This window comes from Barbus barbus (genome assembly GCF_936440315.1).
Source record: "Barbus barbus genome assembly, chromosome: 4".
Lineage (NCBI taxonomy): Eukaryota > Metazoa > Chordata > Actinopteri > Cypriniformes > Cyprinidae > Barbus > Barbus barbus.
In genome coordinates, this window is record NC_136732.1 from 27,229,634 (window position 1) to 27,247,121 (window position 17,488).

Genomic DNA, 17,488 nt, shown 5'->3' on the forward strand with positions numbered 1-17,488 from the left:
GATATATAAAATCTGTTTTGTTTTCATTGTGAGTGTAAACAAATAAAAGCAGACCTTTAACTACAAGCAACAGCACAAATAAAAATACAATAGAGTAAAGATACAAATAAAATAATCAGTGATTTTCAGGGGTTTTTTTAGGTACAGAAATTGAAGTACGATTAAAGTAATCAAAGGTAAAACAGCATTGCATATTTGACTGTATAAATTAAAGATTACTCTTTATTAAAGTTACAAAAGCGATTCAATCAAGAGCAGTGAGTGATTTCTTTGTTGTTGCTGTTTATTTAATATTAACTGTCACTTTAAGAGAAAGCACTGGTAAGCCCAGCCGGCTATGTCTGCTATAGGATACTTACCAAGACGGGCATTTTGACAGAATTTTGTGTGAATTTATCCATTAAAACACAATACTTCAGAGAGAGCTTCATATTTGCGCGCGTTCTGAGGCGCAGGTTTGTGCGCTTCTGATGAGCGCACGCACAAATCTTCTCACTGCGCGCGCGAGCTCGCGTCCTCTGGCTCTTAAATATTTGAGCTGGCAAAGCTTACATGACTTTAGTCTAAACACCGATATCAACGTGTGCTGTTCAGGTCTCACCTGTGCGCGCGCTATCAGCACCCGGGTGATGACGGAATAAATGCTCATATTCCAGCATACGGCACTCGCATTGAACAAGAGTGAGTGATTTGTCCACTTATTTATTTTTCTTTCTCATCGCTGTTGTTATAATGTACTGGGAAGCCAGAATGCGCATCCATTAACAGAAACATACATTAGCCGAACCCTATTTGTTTTACGTGTTATTTATAACAAACCACATGCGTTGTCAGAATTCAGTTGAACCGCGGTCCTAGCGCGTGCCGAACCGTGTGTGGAGAACCGTGCGGTTCGGTTTTTTTCCGCGAACCGTGCCACCCCTAATATATATATATATATATATATATATATATATATATATATATATATATATATATATATAGTAGAGAGAGAGAGAAAGAGGGAGAGAAAGATGCTTACACATTGTTTTTGAAACTATGGCTCCATTTCTCAAAACTCTACACACAAAAGCACAAAACACACACACAACATACAAAACGTTACACACATCTTGCAAAAGCAAACACTTCTTTGAAAACTGTTTCAACTCTTCTTCTAAAAATTGTATTTTTGCATAGTAACTACACACAAACATAAAATAATTAGCCACATACAGCCAAACTACACACAGATGTGAAGAATGTAAAACATTACTGTCTGAGGTCCAATAGCCATCAGAACACAGCTGGGTTGGTCTCTTCAGGGTCCCATGAGCCCCAAGCAGCCCTCACGGTGTTATCAGCAGTGCCTTCATTTCACCACCGCTCCACCTCATGATAATCTTATTCGGCATGCCGAACGACTCTGAGAGAATGGTCACCAGGTCTAAGCAAGACAAAGACGCTCTAGCCATGCTCCAGGAAGCCACCACCAGAGTGAACGTAGATGGCGTTCAACGTTATGCCACACCATTGCTCCGCCGTATGCCCATGACCATCTTACATGCTAACAAGGATGCTGTTCTTCCTAGTCTTCGAAGTACCGAGCGCAGATTGGCACGAGATCCTGAGCTAGCCAAAGCCTACTGCACTGAAATCCGCAAGTTGGAATATGCTGGATATGTAGCCAAGATAACCACAGAAGAAGCGCACAATGCTTCGGAGTCCTGGTTCATTCCGCATCATATCGTACATCACAATGGCAAGGACAGGATCGTCTTTAACTGTTCCTTTCAACATCAGGGGCAGTCCTTGAACGGTCAGCTACTTCCTGGTCCGATGCTAGGACCATCTCTGTTAGGTGTGCTCCTGAAGTTCCGACAACACACAATGGCCGTGAGTGGGGACATATTTGGAGGAACATGTGCAGAGACCAGGAGCCTGAGATATATGAATGGCGGGTGCTTCCGTTCAGAACTACATGCAGCCTGTGTTGCGCCATCTACGCTCTCCAGCACAGTGCCCAAGAACACCAGAGTGACCAGGTCAATCTGATTAACATAGTTGATAATTCCTTCTATGTTGATAACTGCCTGCACAGCACTTCAAGCTCTGATGAAGCTAAGCAGGTAGTTGATGGGCTTCGTCAACTGCTGTCTGTGGGAGGCTTTGACATAAGACAGTGGGCCTGCAATGTACCCTCTGTCATCGAACATCTTCCCGCAGCAGCCCGGTCTGCTAACAGTGAACTGTGGTTGACCAAAGCCAGTACAGACCTACAAGAACCCACTCTAGGCCTACGGTGGGACTGTCTCAGTGATACCCTGGGCTATAATTTGAGATCAACCAAGCCTACCATGAGAAATGTTTGCAAGACCTTGGCCAGCCAGTATGACCCGCTGGGATGTATCATCCCGTTTACCACCCGGGCAAAGGTTCTCATCCAAGACCTCTGGAAGCAGAATTTGGGCTGGGACGGTCCGATGGCACCTCTGCAGCTGGAAGAGGGGTGGTTGGCATGCATTGGAGATGTTCCTGGTCTCCTTCAGCTGCGGTTTCCTCGAGCTTGTGCCCCAGACTGTGCTGATTGCCCTGGTGCCGTCCGGGAGCTCCACGTGTTTTGCGATGCAGCGGGGGGAGCGTGCGGCTCAGTGGCTTATTTGCGCACTGCTGATGGTCGGGGCCACATCCATGTCGCCTTTGTTTTGGCCAGATCCAGAGTGGCTCCCAGGAAATGCCTCTCCATACCTCGTTTGGAACTGAGCGCAGCTCTGACTGGAGCTCAGTTAGCCAAAGTGATCCAGACTGAGCTGTCTCTTACCCTCCATACAGTCACTCTCTGGTCCGACTCAACAACCGTGCTGAACTGGCTTACCTCTGAATCATGTCGTTACAAGGTGTTTGTAGGGACACGAATAGCAGAAATCCAGACCCTCTCAGACTCAGCTGAATGGCAGATACATTGATTCAGATCACAACCCTGCTGATCACATCACAAGAGGCCTGACACTGACCCAGCTAGCAGGTCCCCACCAGTGGAGTTCAGGACCAGACTTCCTCCGTCAACCTTCTGACCGGTGGCCATCCACACCCATCACTGAGGTCAAATCAGAGATCAGTGAGTTGAGGAAAACTGCATTCATCGGTACTGTCACAGTCTCCAATCATTCACTTCCGGACCTCAATAAATTCCACACATGACTAGAGCTTGTTGAGGCCACTGTCAGGTCCTTACACGGGGCGGCTGCTGCAGACAGTGACTCTTCACTGCAAGCTGATGAATATGTTGAAGCAGAGAAACTAATCCTGGCTCAAGCTCAGCAGGACTTATCCCCACTAGAAGTCCAAGCTTTGAAGACTGGACAGCCGATTCCAGCTACCAGCCATTTGGCATCCCTTGCACCAGAGTATGATAAGAACACAGGTCTCATCAGAGTAGGGGGACGATTACGTAGAGTGAGTGACCTCGACCTAGATACCATCCACCCGATATTGTTGAAGCCTGGTCATTCTACAACAAAGCTGTTAATTAAAGAGACGGACCGCCGACTACTGCATCCTGGTTCTGAAAGGGTTCTAGCAGAGTTGTGTCGCCAGTATTGGATACTTCGGGGCAGGGAAGCCGTCCGTAAGCACCAGTGCAAATGCCAAGATTGTCAGTTCTGGCGAGCCAAGCCTGAAGTCCCCCAAATGGCCAAACTCCCATCCTGCAGGCTGCAGCTTCACCAACCGCCGTTCTATTCTACTGGGGTAGATTGTTTCGGCCCCTTTCCAGTTAAAGCTGGTCGTCGCCACAAAAAGAGATGGGGCATCCTTTATAAGTGCATGACAACCCGATGTGTGCACCTTGATCTGTTGGATCACCTTGACACTGATGCCTTCCTGCTCTCTCTGCGTCGCTTTATAGCAAGACGAGGTAAGCCCATGGAATTGCTCTGCGACAACGGGACCAACTTTGTAGGAGGGGATCGAGAATTACGTGACACATTTGATGTCATGGCACCCAAGCTTCAAGAGCTGCTTGCTCCACAGAAGATCAGATTCGGCTACATTCCACCTAATGCTCCTCATTTCGGAGGAGCCTGGGAGCGTGAAGTCAAATCTGTAAAGACTGCACTACGGGTCATTCTGCGAGGGCAAACGGTGCCAGAACCAGTGCTGCAGACGTTGTTAGTGGAGGTTGAGGGCATTCTAAGTGCCAAGCCCCTCAGCTACTTATCTTCCGATGTTGCAGACGTGGACCCAGTGACTCCGAACCTACTCCTTATGGGCCGTCGTGATGCCTCCCTACCTCAAGTCTTATTCGACTCTACCAACCTGCTCGGAAGACGTAGATGGAGACACAGCCAGGTGTTGGCGGATCATTTCTGGACTGCCTTCATCCGGAATTACCTCCCAAGTTTACAGGGTCGGCATAAGTGGAGAAAGGATGGCAAAGAGCTGACTGTGGGCCAAGTGGTTCTCATTGTTGATCCCCAACTTCCTTGTGCCCTCTGGCCTGTGGGCACAGTGACTGAGACGTTGGTTGGACCTGACGGAAAAGTTCACACGGCTCGTGTCAGAGTTAATGAGAAATCCTACACTCGCCCAGTTGTTAAGTTGATTCCACTTCCTCATTATGAGGAAGAGCCTTGAACACTGTAGGCAAACTTTCTTGGTGTTTACAATTATCCTGTCAGATAATTGGGGGCGGCTGTGTACGAAAGCCTGTCCTAAGAACCAAAGTTGTTGATCACACGAACTGATATAGTGAGACACGCAGGAAGACAGTTTGGTGAATGTTCATCTCTGCACGCTCGTTCTGTGTTCTGTGTAATGCGTTTATGCCTTGATGTAAGTACATCTGCACATGTACAGTATGTTTGTAGATTGTATGTTAATGATGTCCCGCGATAGTTCTGCGATTACCATCAGCGAGTTTGAGCGCCGTAGCGGCTGTGATTTTCCGTGAGAGAAAACGTGCTAATCAGCATTAACATCGGCAGTATTACTAAACTGCGTTAAGGGTGTTTACATTAATAACGTATCATTGCCCAATTATATCATGCCTATTTGCATTGTTAAGGCTGCTATTAATGTTATGGATGCAGACTTGAGTGTCTAATCATTGTTTATTGCATTTGTTTGACTATCATGCCAGTGTGTAAATGATTTTCAGAAAACGATTGTAATTGTATTTCTTTATTGTTCTTTGGACCATTAATACAGATCTCATTACCAAAGAATAACTGGTGCAGATGACAACTCAAAGATGTTTAATAAATGCATCTTTGTGAAGAATCTCTTCTCCAATCCTTGATTCTCTTACCGGAATCCTGTCCATATTTGGCCGCCTCATCAGCGTAAAATAGATGTAACGTGCCTCCGTTACACTGTAACTGTAAAATTGTCATGTGTCTGTTTCCATTTAGTTCCTGTTTTCCCTTATTTGGTATTTCCTGTTCTAGTTTCCAGTCATTAGTTAATTATCATTCTCATCACCTGTGTTATATTAATCATCTCGTTTGTTCCTTTGTTTCCATTCCTTTATAAGTCCTCAGTTCTCCCTTTGTCTTTGTCTCAGCTTAATGTTGTTTAATGGAGAGTGTGTTGATGTTAAAATAAAAGTATCCTTTGTTCATTTATTCCTACGTCGAGCTCTTTTAATTCTACAACCACAAGTCCGTAACAGAAGCTGAGACCTACACAGAAGATGAGGAGGCGGCTGATTTTGGTTCCCCGCAAGGGAGGTCCGGGGACATTCAGCCTGCTTCCTCCGTCCGCGGAGAAGATGGTTCCGCCGCCGCCTACAGAAAGTACGTCAGGCCCACCGACACTTGTTCCAGCGATCCTGTATATGGCGCTACCGCTGGAGTTTGCTGCGTCCATTCTGACCCCAGAATCTCCCTCGTCTCAGCTGGTCCCGTCCAGCCCTTCGTCTCCTGAGTTCCCCAAGTCGGCCAGCTCCACTCCTTGCAAGTGCCCTCCAGTGCCTGCTCCTCGCAAGTGCCCTCCAGTCCCGTCCAGCTCTCCTGCGTCTCCGCTGGTCCCGTCCAGCCCCGCTCCTCCAGAGCGCCCTCAAGTGCCCGCTCCTCCTCAATGGCTCCCAGAGGGTAACTTCCCCAAGAAAATTTTGGGGGGGCGGGGGCCTGTGTGGCCAGGCCATGGCCTCCCAAGTCTCCGGATCCGCCATAGCCTCCCGAGTCTCCTCCTTGTCCTGGCTCTGCTCCAGCCTTCTTTGTTCATTTATTCCTTCGTCAAGCTTTTAATTCTACAACCACAAACGCGTAACAAAAATATTGTAAAAACTTAATGGAAAATTGTTTTTAATGTATAGATTAACAGTTACCATACTATTATAATAAACTGTAGAATATCTAATCAGACAATTCATATAATTTTACAGAAAAAATGCTGTTAATTGTACAGTTTTTAGAAGTAAAATCAATATATCATTTGAAAACTGTCAAAAACTGCAAACTGATATTCCAAGAATTCCCTGCGTGACGCTCGAAAACTTTTGAAAGTATTTTGTTTAAATAATCATATTCCTTAATAGTTTGTGTTACCAGTTGTGTACATTTGGGTTTTATGGTACATCTTCTGTTGTTTAATGAATGTTTATTGCATTATTTTAGTGTCATGTGTCATAGCGACCACAACTGCCAAAATTATTTTCTGAAAAAACTATGGATTTTTATTTATTTATTTATTTATTATACAGTGTAGCTGTGCAAAATGGCTCCACATCAGCACATATGTGATTCTGATATGAACCCATGGCTACTCGTGTGATATTGCGGTTTTACAAAAGTTTGACAGCACATGTATGTAAATAAATAGGAGTGTCTTAAACACTACTTCCTTCTGCCACTGATTCAAATCTCAGGTTGACAGTTTATCAGATGAGCCCAAGCCTCTATTACTAAATAGAAAATGTCACTTCAGAACTAACAAAGGAATGTTGGGTTGCTTCACTGAAGTGAACAGTTTACTGTATTATGTAGAGCATTATGAGAGAGAGAAGGACTGAGCGAGTTTCACTTGTATCTGATACCGCATTCATTCTTCAGCCCAGTCTCATATTCACAATAAAACATCAGTTTGAATGTCCATTGAAGAAAGATATATCTTTGCTGAAGGATCTTTTCAGCTGTTATAGGATTTCCCATGATAACGGTGGTTAATGCATTTGTTGTTTGCATCCTACAAGGTGTTTTACTTTTAAAAAAATTTTATATTTCAAGGACCAGAATTAACAGTTGATTGTATGTATGTATGTAGGCCTGTGTGTGTATGAATTAATGAATTAATGACAATAAATGATGCAAAACTTATAAGAGTATCTCAAAGTTTTTTTTTTTTTTTTATTAGTAAGGGCAGATGCAAGGTTATTATATAAGGTTATTATAGCCTAAATGGTTTCACATTTTAATATCAGTGTCTTAATGTTTTGGATAGTATAGAGCATTAGTGCTATCTTTAGTGCAAATCATATTTCTAACCGACACTGGAGGGCAGCTATACAGAAAGGCAGGCTGAAGAGATGTTTGAATCCATTTAAAAGAAAGGTAAAATAAAAGTCGGCTTTGAGGTTTGATCACATGAACATTGCTTCTTCTTGTGGGTTTTTGGTTAGTAACTCAAAGGCACCAGTCACTGTGTCGACTACTTCGACTACTGGGGGAAAGGAACCAAAGTCACCGTTTCCTCAGGTAAGATATTGTTGAGACTCTCTGTTATTCCATTTTTATACAGTTTTGAAGATCAGGTAAGTGGTCTTGCCACAAATAGCATGCAGCGTAGCTATTCACAATTCTTTGCTAATAGTGCAAAAGAGGCGTCGGTAATCGTAAACAATATCGAGTAAAACTCTCAGATTAAAGAAAGTGCGCACTAAAATGTCTAAAAACTAGCTGATAACGTAGGCCTAAGAAAAGACCATGTAAATGTACTGTTAGGGTAATGGTATGGCTCTTATCGTAAATATTCTCGTTGTGACTATGGCTTTGACTACTGGGGAAAGGGAACAACGGTGACTGTAACATCAGGTAAGAAGTCAGATTTTTGTTTAGTTAGAGAAAAAAAATGCATGTTTAGTAACAGACTTTTTAGTCAACTAGTTAAAAAAATGAAATCATGGACAATGTTGCATTTAATTATGACTAAATAGGGTTGTAGCTGGATTTGCTGGTATTTTTAAACGTTTTTGTGCACTGAATAAATTAAAAGTATCACTGTGACTACGCTGCCTTTGACTACTGGGGGAAAGGAACCAAGGTCACAGTGACATCTGGTAAGAAGTAAACTTCAAATCTTTCATAAACGTTGACATGCATTTTAAATATACCCTAATAGATCAAACTAAATGTACAGACCGCTTGTCCGTTTTGCAAGAAAAAACTTAGACTGAATTAAAATGATAAATAAATTTGTGGCTTATTAGGATAATAAATAAAAGTGACGTGTCATACGAGCGTGCATAATAGCTATTTTTGTACAATATCCATGGGTAAAACGGTCAGTGTGACAATGCTTTTGACTACTGGGGGAAAGGAACCAAGGTCACCGTCTCGTCAGGTAAGAAAAACCTACTAAAACAAAATCTGATTTAAGTACGAAAAATTGTGACCGGTAGGCTAATTTGTCAAAAAGTTATATATATACGCAACATTTATTTGGATATTTACTCTACGATTAGGACAATTAAAGTCGGGACATGTCTTTAGAGTTTTGCTAGAAACTGAATAATTAAATCTGACATAATTTAATGACATGCGCATTCAGATAAAACAACGAATCGGCTACAGGTCATTTAACAGATCCTGAGCATTTCTGAGTCGCATTTTTATTCTGCGCTGTAACATTAAAATAATATTGTGTAGCTGGGCTTTCGACTACTGGGGAAGCGGCACCAAAGTCACCGTAACAAACAGTAAGATTTTATTATTAATTGCATGGACAGCTGTATCGTAAAATAAGACAAAATGCCACATGCATGTGTTATTATTTACAGTTTTCGTATTATATATTAACAGTTTAATATTGATTGTTGTCAAATGAATGGTTATTCCATTAGAAAATATTAAAGACTGGGCTACATAATTTTAGTAGTGTTTCGTTGTATAGGCCTAGATGCTAAAAACGAACAAAAATCAATAACAGCAGTTATTGTTAAACAACATTTAACTGTTCATTGTTCTCGCAAGTGTTGTTAATCTGTGCAAATATTAGAAGCTGAAAACAGCTAAATATGACTAAATAACTAGACTGCAACGCGTCTCGTGCGTTTAAACTTTTTACACTGCTGTGACCACTAGGCCTAAATTTTTTATTTTAAAATAATAAACTGAATTCCGCTATTACTAAGAAAATACATTTTCTAAAATACAAATTCAGTTCTAAATAAATAAATAGGCCGAAGTAAAACACCGTCGTGGGTCCTATGTCGATACCCGACCGCTTTTTAATATAATTACAAATTGATTTAGGCTAATTATCTCTTTTCAAATTATTCAATGTTACAATAATGCTATATATATATATATATATATATAATGTGTGTAGGCTATGTATACATTAATTCTCAGTTTTCTTTTGTTCGTTGGATCATACTTTATTTTAAGGTCCAATTCTCGCTATTAAAAAACCATTAACTACGACTTTTGCATTAATTATACTCCTAATTTTATTTTAAGTTAGTAAGGTAGTTGTTAAGTTTAGGTATATCGGATCGGGTTAAGGAATGTAGAATATCGTCATGCAGAATATGTGCTTTATAAGTAGTCAAGTCACCTTTATTTATATAGTGCTTTTAACAATACAGATTGTGTCAAGAGCACTTAACAGTATCAAATTGGAGGATAGAGTGCAGTAATGTATAGAAATAAGATTAAACACTCAATTTTCAGTTAAAGGCATTTCATTATTGAATTCAGAGATGTCATGTGTAGATCAGTTTAGTTTAAATAGTATCTGTGAAATCAAATTGACGATAATCACTAATAAACAGTCAATATGTTAATAATAGACATGATAATAAACAACTAATAGCCTGATAATTGGTTCCTATACTAAAGTGTTATATTTGTTTTAACTTTTCATAGGTTATGTGAACGATTCATTTGAAACTAACTGGAAAGTAATCCATGCAGTCAAAATTTCCAGTAATAAATCAGTTTAGATATATAGGTTAACACTTAATTTATTACAGCATCCAAGAAAAAAAAAATATTTGACCTAATTCGCAAAATTTTGTGTTTTAATATGCGACTCATCGAAATACTTGTTTCTATTTGGTCCAAATGTATTGTCTCTACAGCTGAAGAATCTCCACCAAAGTCAATCTTCGCCTTGTCTCAGTGTACTCCTGATTCTGATGGGTTCGTCACCGTTGGCTGCTTGACCAGAGGTTTCTCACCTGCGGACTCACTTACTTTCAAATGGACGGATTATGCTACGAAGGAGTTGAGTGATTTCGTGCAGTATCCAGCATTCGGGGGGAATGGAGAGTATACCAAAATCAGCCATATGCGGGTGAGAAAAAGCGAGTTGGATCCTAAAAAACCATACAAATGCGAAGCTTCCAATTCTAGAGGCAAAAGAGAAACTGTTGTTCCTCTACTTCCACCACGTAAGTTGCATTTTTTAAAATGTCTAACATTTTACATTAGCTACTTCATGTGTCTCTCTATAGTCTCTTGCTGTTGGATTAAGGTGATGTTGTTGTTTCTTTGTGGAGGCTCATGTTTGATTATAACTGTGAATGTCAAGCAGTTTTCCTTATCAAAGTCTGGTGTCAGTCAATGTTTACACCAGCGGAGAACAGCAAGGTTAAAATCTAAAAATGCTTAAACAGAAAAGCCCATTATAAGTTACATGATTTCTTTAATCAATGAAATGCCCCTAGGCGTTCAGAAATACTTCAGTAGGTAATGCAGTGACATATAAGATTTTTCCCAGCTGTATAAACCAAAATAGGAGAAGAAGAAACAAATAATTTAAATACAATTTAACATTCAAACTGAACTACAGTAGCATCTTATTGGCTTGCTTTAAAAGGTATGCTGCACTATTTTCTTTTGCTTTTCATGTCCCCTCTGCTTTCTCCTGTATGTTGCCAGCCCCACCGCCAGATGTGCATGCAACTCTGTACTTAACAGTACCTACAAAAATGGATTTAGACAATGAAACAGCAACCTTCATATGTTTAGCCCAACGGTTTTCACCTCAAACATACACGTTTAAGTGGTCTCTGGATGGTAAGGAGGTGACAAAAGCGATAGACAAATATGAAAAAAGTGAGAAGAAAGGCTCAGTAACCGAATATAGCGCCACGAGCATTTTGCAAATCAGTGCCTCCAGCTGGAAGCCAGAGAGCAAAATTAAGTGCGAGTTCGTGCACACGGCTGGAAATGAAGAAAAAGAGTACGAATATACAGGTACTTTTTCTCTTGAGAACTGTGAATGTTCTGAAAATACAAATGTTTCTTGAATTTTTTTTTCTATTTCTTTATTCATATTATGTTGACATCTTCCCAAATCTGTCTGCTTTTTGTACCCAGCTGTTATTCAAGAATGCAGCGATGTTGCTGTTGATATAGTGCCTCCCTCCCTTGAAGCCATGCTGAAAGATAGAACAGGAGAGCTGAAGTGCAAAGCTTCATCAGAAAATCCAGGATTCACCAAAATAACAATAACAGCGAATGGTAATGCCATCGTTGACAAAGATGTAAAGGGCAACGAAAAACATGTGGAACTTGACGCCCCAATAGGCTATGAAGAATGGAGCAACGGCACTGAATTTACATGCACCGTTGAACACAAAGAGCTAGCAGGGCCAAAGACGACTACGTTCGTCAGAGAAAATGGTATGGGTTTTTCTTTTTGTAAAACATCATGCAATTCATGCTTTGACAAGGTCTCTTGATTTATACAATCTTTCATTACAGTTGACGTTAATATAGAGTTTGACCAAAAAATAATAATCAGGAAATGACTCATGACTCATTCTGGTCTTAACTGTGATCTTGTATTACTAGGTAATAAAAACTCCAAGAAACCCACTGTTTTCATGTTAGCTCCCCCAGAGCACAAATCGCATGAATCGATGACCCTGACATGTTACGTGAAGGACTTCTACCCCAAAGAGGTGTTTGTGTCTTGGCTTGCTGATGATGAACCTGTGACTTCTAAATACAGCACTAGCCTGCCAATTAAGAATGGTCAATTATTCTCAGTCTACAGTCAGCTAACAGTTAATGATTCCAAGTGGAAGAATGGTACAGGCTTCAGTTGTGTCGTGTATCACGAAGGCATTGATGACAAAATGCGCGTACTGACAAGATCTATTAATGATAATACTGAAAAGGCAGGTGTAATTAATCTAAGTATGAATACACCTGCATGTTGCAAGGCCTAGAGCATTGTGTATGTGGTGTCTTCCTGTCATGCCTGTTAAGTGTTCATCTTGTCTTCTCTTTTTTTTCTCTTTTGGTTTTTGAGTTGCATGTCCGTTTTTGTAATTGTGTTGGTGTTTAATGTTTGTGGCTTCTTGCTTCTTTGAGATACTTTCTTAAACATTACATTTACGAAAATACTAATAAAAAAAAGAAACAAAGCATAATTCCTTTGCATTTAATTTCTGTTATTATACCAGTTTATCATATTTGTCTGTCACAGCATATTTGAGCATTAAAGATCACAAACATCATAAATAACATAACATAAATTGAAATAAAAAATGTGTATATATATATATATATATATATATATTTATTGAATGACACAAAATGTATTCAAATTAAAACATGAAACTTCAGCTAAAATATAAAAAAATGGAAGAATAATAATCAAAGCAAATTTTGAAACTAATTAAGAAATACCCATAAATAAAAATAAATAAATATTTTTAAAATATATAAAATCTAAATATATAACTTTGCAGTTAAAAAAGACAAAATATCATTAAAGCTGTACCATTAGCTGGCATATAAAATGCTAGAAAATAGAAGGAAATGTTTGTCAGTGTGTGTGTGTGTGTGTGTGCATATTGTATGTCATGTGTACTGTTTGATATTATAATCACCTAAACACATAATGCTCTCCATAACACTTCAGTTATTAGAGATTGATCATTTATAGCCACATCAGTTCGTCTACAGCATGCCAAGACACATTCAGCTGACTTATTTGAGGTTGTCAGGGTCACCAATCTTTGCTAATATTTCTATTGTGTTTTAATTATGTAGTTAATGTGCTACATAATTAACAAGATGAAACATGGCAGATGAAAATCCTCAAATTTCAAAAACAGTATAATTCAATCAAGGTTCTTTCTCTGTCACAATATTCTAATTGGTTTCCTTTTGCCCTCAGTCCACTAATTTTATATGAGGATGGGCAGGTGAAGTGATTAAAATATTATAATTATAAGAGAACAAGTTTGCGCTGGAAAGTGGCGTTGTTGTCCTGTAAGTCATTCAAATGTGTTCTTGTCTGTTCCCGCAGCATGGCTTGTGTGGTTAGAGCATCCCCTTCACGGAGTCATTGATACAGATGATAGTGGCATTGCAAACACCGCCGTAACCTTTGTTTTCCTGTTCCTCATCACCTTGTTCTACAGCATAGGGGCTACTTTTGTTAAGGTATACAATTTTTAGATTTTTCTTCTAGGTGATTTTTAATTTAGGCTAAACACGAGACTAGATTTTATAGGAACATTTTAATTTTGTGTCCAAATATTTAATAATATACATCATAAATAACATAACATAAATTGAAATAAAAAATGTATATATACACCTGTATCAGTGCCTCATACGAAGACAAAAAGTACACTTGTAAAGCTACCCACAACTCTGAAGTGTTCAAGAAAACCTACACATATAACACGTGCATGGGTAATTTGGGGAGTTTAACTTTTTAACATATATTTAACTTTAACATACATTTAACATATGCATGTTAAATAGAATTAGTTTTTCTGGCTCTAATTGGTGTCAACTTATGCTTTCAGGTGAAATGATAGATTCCTATCACATGCAAGACATGCAAGATCTTTCAGAAAAACAGCTCTATTCTTTTTTCATTATTGTAAATATGTGATTGTGATGTTTGTTTTTAAATTTTACTTTAATAAAAGAAAGAAACCATTTGATTGCCCTTGTATTTTTTTTTTTTTCTCTCAAGTTTACAGAATTTCATCTCAAGGAGAAACTTTAATTTGCATGATCAACTCTAATGCTGCTATAAACATGTTTATTTAATCTACATAAGGAGTAAAAAAATTTAACACAGAGAAGTATTTAAAAGCCCTTTTGAAATATTTACCTGTTTTCTGAATGTAAAAACTTACACATAATTTTCTTAAATCCAAAGCTTAATTTTCTCTAAATCTGCAAGATTTGTTCTTTGTGAGATGTGAATATTTGTGTGTAAATATTTAATGCTGCAAAGTATATTAAAATATAAATTGCATAACAAGCAAGTCGTTTTATGTAAATGGCAAGGTGTCTTTCCTGTGCAGATGTGCTCAACCGTGTCTCAGAGATGCAGATGGTTTTCAGTTCTGCTTTTGGTGGCTATTTCAGCTTGACTGTTACTTAACATTTCCATCTGCTATTTGCTATGTTCACTGAAGCATGATTCTGATTTCCTCATTTGTCCGTCTTTTTTTCAGTTTCTGCAACATTTAAAAACTCCCATGATGTAAATAACCACCACACTGAAACATCAACAGCATTCATTTGCATGTCTATTTGAATTGATTGAATAAGCATTTTCATAAACTTTGAAGATTTTTTTGTACCACACTGCCTAAGTCAATGGATTTTTGTCTCTATTTTAATAGCAATACGTGTCTATAAGCCTACTATTACTCTGCTGAGTAGAGAGGATGGTGGCAGGATTGTGTTGGAGTGCCAGTTGAATGATTATTTCCCAGACAAACTTACTGTACAATGGCTTGAAGGTGATAAATCTGTCAAAGGTCAAATTGATAAAAAGTTTCAGAACGCTGATAAAGGCGAGAAAAACTACACTTACATAAGTCAGCTATTTATCAATGCCTCATACGAAGACAAAAAGTACACTTGTAAAGCTACCCACAACTCTGAAGTGTTCAAGAAAACCTACACATATAACACGTGCATGGGTAAGTTGAGCATAATTAAGAAAGCAATGAACAACTTACAAAACCTAATGTCTGGCTCATTGAAATGTTTGAAAGTATATCTATTGTATGAGCATCATTACATGTGATTATTAGCAGAATGAAAAGCTAACTTTACTTATTTCACCTGTACAGCAAAGTCTTTGTGCAAACCTTCAGTCCAAATAAAGAAATCTAATCTCAGAGACATTATTCAGGAGGATAAGGTCACGATTTCCTGTGTTGTTGAAGCACCAGACAACACTGAAGTGTCATGGTCAACAGACAGTGTAAGTAAAAGTGCCACCAAAGAAGCCAGAGACCAGTCCAATAACATTGTGAGCAACTTGACTTTGTCCAGAAATGATTGGCAGACTCTTAAGTCTGCTGTTTGTTCCGCTACACATCCATGTTTCCCAGCAGAGAAGGATGACATTTCAGTTGGTAAGTGATTTCCTTTGAACTGATCTGAATTTGTCAAAGCACTTGATGACAATTTAGCTTCTAAAATCCAGATATCATGTGATAAAGAGTATTTTTGCTCCTCAGATAATATAAAGAAAGATCCTGTAGTGTTGATCAGGAGGCCTTTCGTGAAATCAATGCAGACAGCCAGTCCTGTGCTGGAGTGTGTTGTAAATGGTCTCCCCTCTGGTGAGGTCTGCATCACCTTCCAGGCTAATAATGTTGATATCTCAGAATTGAGTTGTGCGTATTGGGCCCCGTCTGAAAACATTTGGTCCTTGACCACACATTTCACAATACCTAGAGACCACCAGAGGAATGGAAAAATCTTTACCTGTAAAGTTCATTGGCCCTTCAAATCATGGACATCCCAACCTACTGGAAACATTTTTGGTGAGGAATGAACATTTCATCAATACCTCTTTAACTTTACTGGGGACAGTATTTGATAATGTATCGAATTTTATTCATGATGTTTTAGTTTCCTTCATTGAACATTTGACACTTTTTTCCTCAGGCGATGCTACCATGGAGCTTGCTGTTGTTCCCAGTGTTGGTCGATCTAGTTCAGACTTACAGAAGCTGCTGTGTTCTGCGACAGGGTTCAACCCAAACATCAAGTGGCTTTCAGAATCTAGGGAGAAATCTGGCAGCGCTTTAGACCCCACAATGATGGAAAATGGACTTATAAAAGCGTACAGTGAGATATTGGTGCCACGGCAAGAGTGGAATCAAGGGTTCACTTACACCTGTCAGATCAATAACGGACACAGTGGGGAAACTGCTGAGAAAAGCACCAGTATCTGCACAGGTAAACATGCCAGATGTGACAGGAACCCAGTTGTTCTGTAGTCAGAGATCAAGTAATATTTTGAACAGAATTCCAGGTACAAAACTAAAACAGTTTTACTGCAGAACTACATCAAAATACTGTCTCAGGTCACAAACCAGATCCTATGTCTGAAAAATCACCTGGAATTCTTTTGAAATTATTTGTTCTCAATATCCTTTTCAAAATTTCTACTAACATTTATTCTTGACAGTATAAGCATCATCACAGGATTTTCAGCTGAATGTAACGTTAACTCTATTCATTTTACCCTGTACAGCACAATCTTTGTCCAAACCTTCAGTGCAAATAATGAAATATCATCTCAGAGACATTATTCAGGAGGATAAGGTCACGATTTCCTGTGTTGTTGAAGCACCAGACAACACTGAAGTGTCATGGTCAACAGACAGTGTAAGTAAAAGAGCCACCAAAGAAGCCAGAGACCAGTCCAATAACATTGTGAGCAACTTGACTTTGTCCAGAAATGATTGGCAGACTCTTAAGTCTGCTGTTTGTTCCGCTACACATCCATGTTTCCCAGCAGAGAAGGATGACATTTCAGTTGGTAAGTGATTTCCTTTGAGCTGATCTGAATTTGTCAAAGCACTTGATGACAATTTAGCTTCTAAAACCCAGATATCATGTGATAAAGAGTATTTTTGCTCCTCAGATAATATAAAGAAAGATCCTGTAGTGGTGATCAGGAGGCCTTTCGTGAAATCAATGCAGACAGCCAGTCCTGTGCTGGAGTGTGTTGTAAATGGTCTCCCCTCTGGTGAGGTCTGCATCACCTTCCAGGCTAATAATGTTGATATCTCAGAATTGAGTTGTGAGTATTGGGCCCCGTCTGAAAACATTTGGTCCTTGACCACACATTTCACAATACCTAGAGACCACCAGAGGAATGGAAAAATCTTTACCTGTAAAGTTCATTGGCCCTTCAAATCATGGACATCCCAACCTACTGGAAACATTTTTGGTGAGGAATGAACATTTCATCAATACCTCTTTAACTTTACTGGGGACAGTATTTGATAATGTATCGAATTTTATTCATGATGTTTTAGTTTCCTACATTGAAC

At 39.3% G+C, this 17,488-nt stretch overlaps 1 protein-coding gene across 12 annotated transcripts in view; it reads left to right on the plus strand.

Moving 5' to 3' along the window:
- The window catches only part of LOC306868774 (uncharacterized protein), a 280,152-nt gene that overhangs the window by 258,787 nt on the left and 3,877 nt on the right, over positions 1-17,488 (plus strand). For 7 of the 12 annotated variants that reach the window (XM_079415129.1, XM_079415131.1, XM_079415130.1 and 4 more), the window contains exons 4-10: positions 10,280-10,591; positions 14,810-15,112; positions 15,266-15,553; positions 15,659-15,967; positions 16,092-16,385; positions 16,684-16,971; positions 17,077-17,385. In XM_079415129.1, coding sequence (XP_079271255.1) covers positions 10,280-10,591; positions 14,810-15,112; positions 15,266-15,553; positions 15,659-15,967; positions 16,092-16,385; positions 16,684-16,971; positions 17,077-17,385 — 2,103 coding nt within the window. Of the gene's footprint in view, positions 1-7,614; positions 7,674-7,727; positions 8,010-8,402; positions 8,894-10,279; positions 10,592-14,809; positions 15,113-15,265; positions 15,554-15,658; positions 15,968-16,091; positions 16,386-16,683; positions 16,972-17,076; positions 17,386-17,488 lie in introns of those variants that run through there. The other 5 variants (XM_079415125.1, XM_079415133.1, XM_079415127.1 and 2 more) reach the window with 4 other exon arrangements.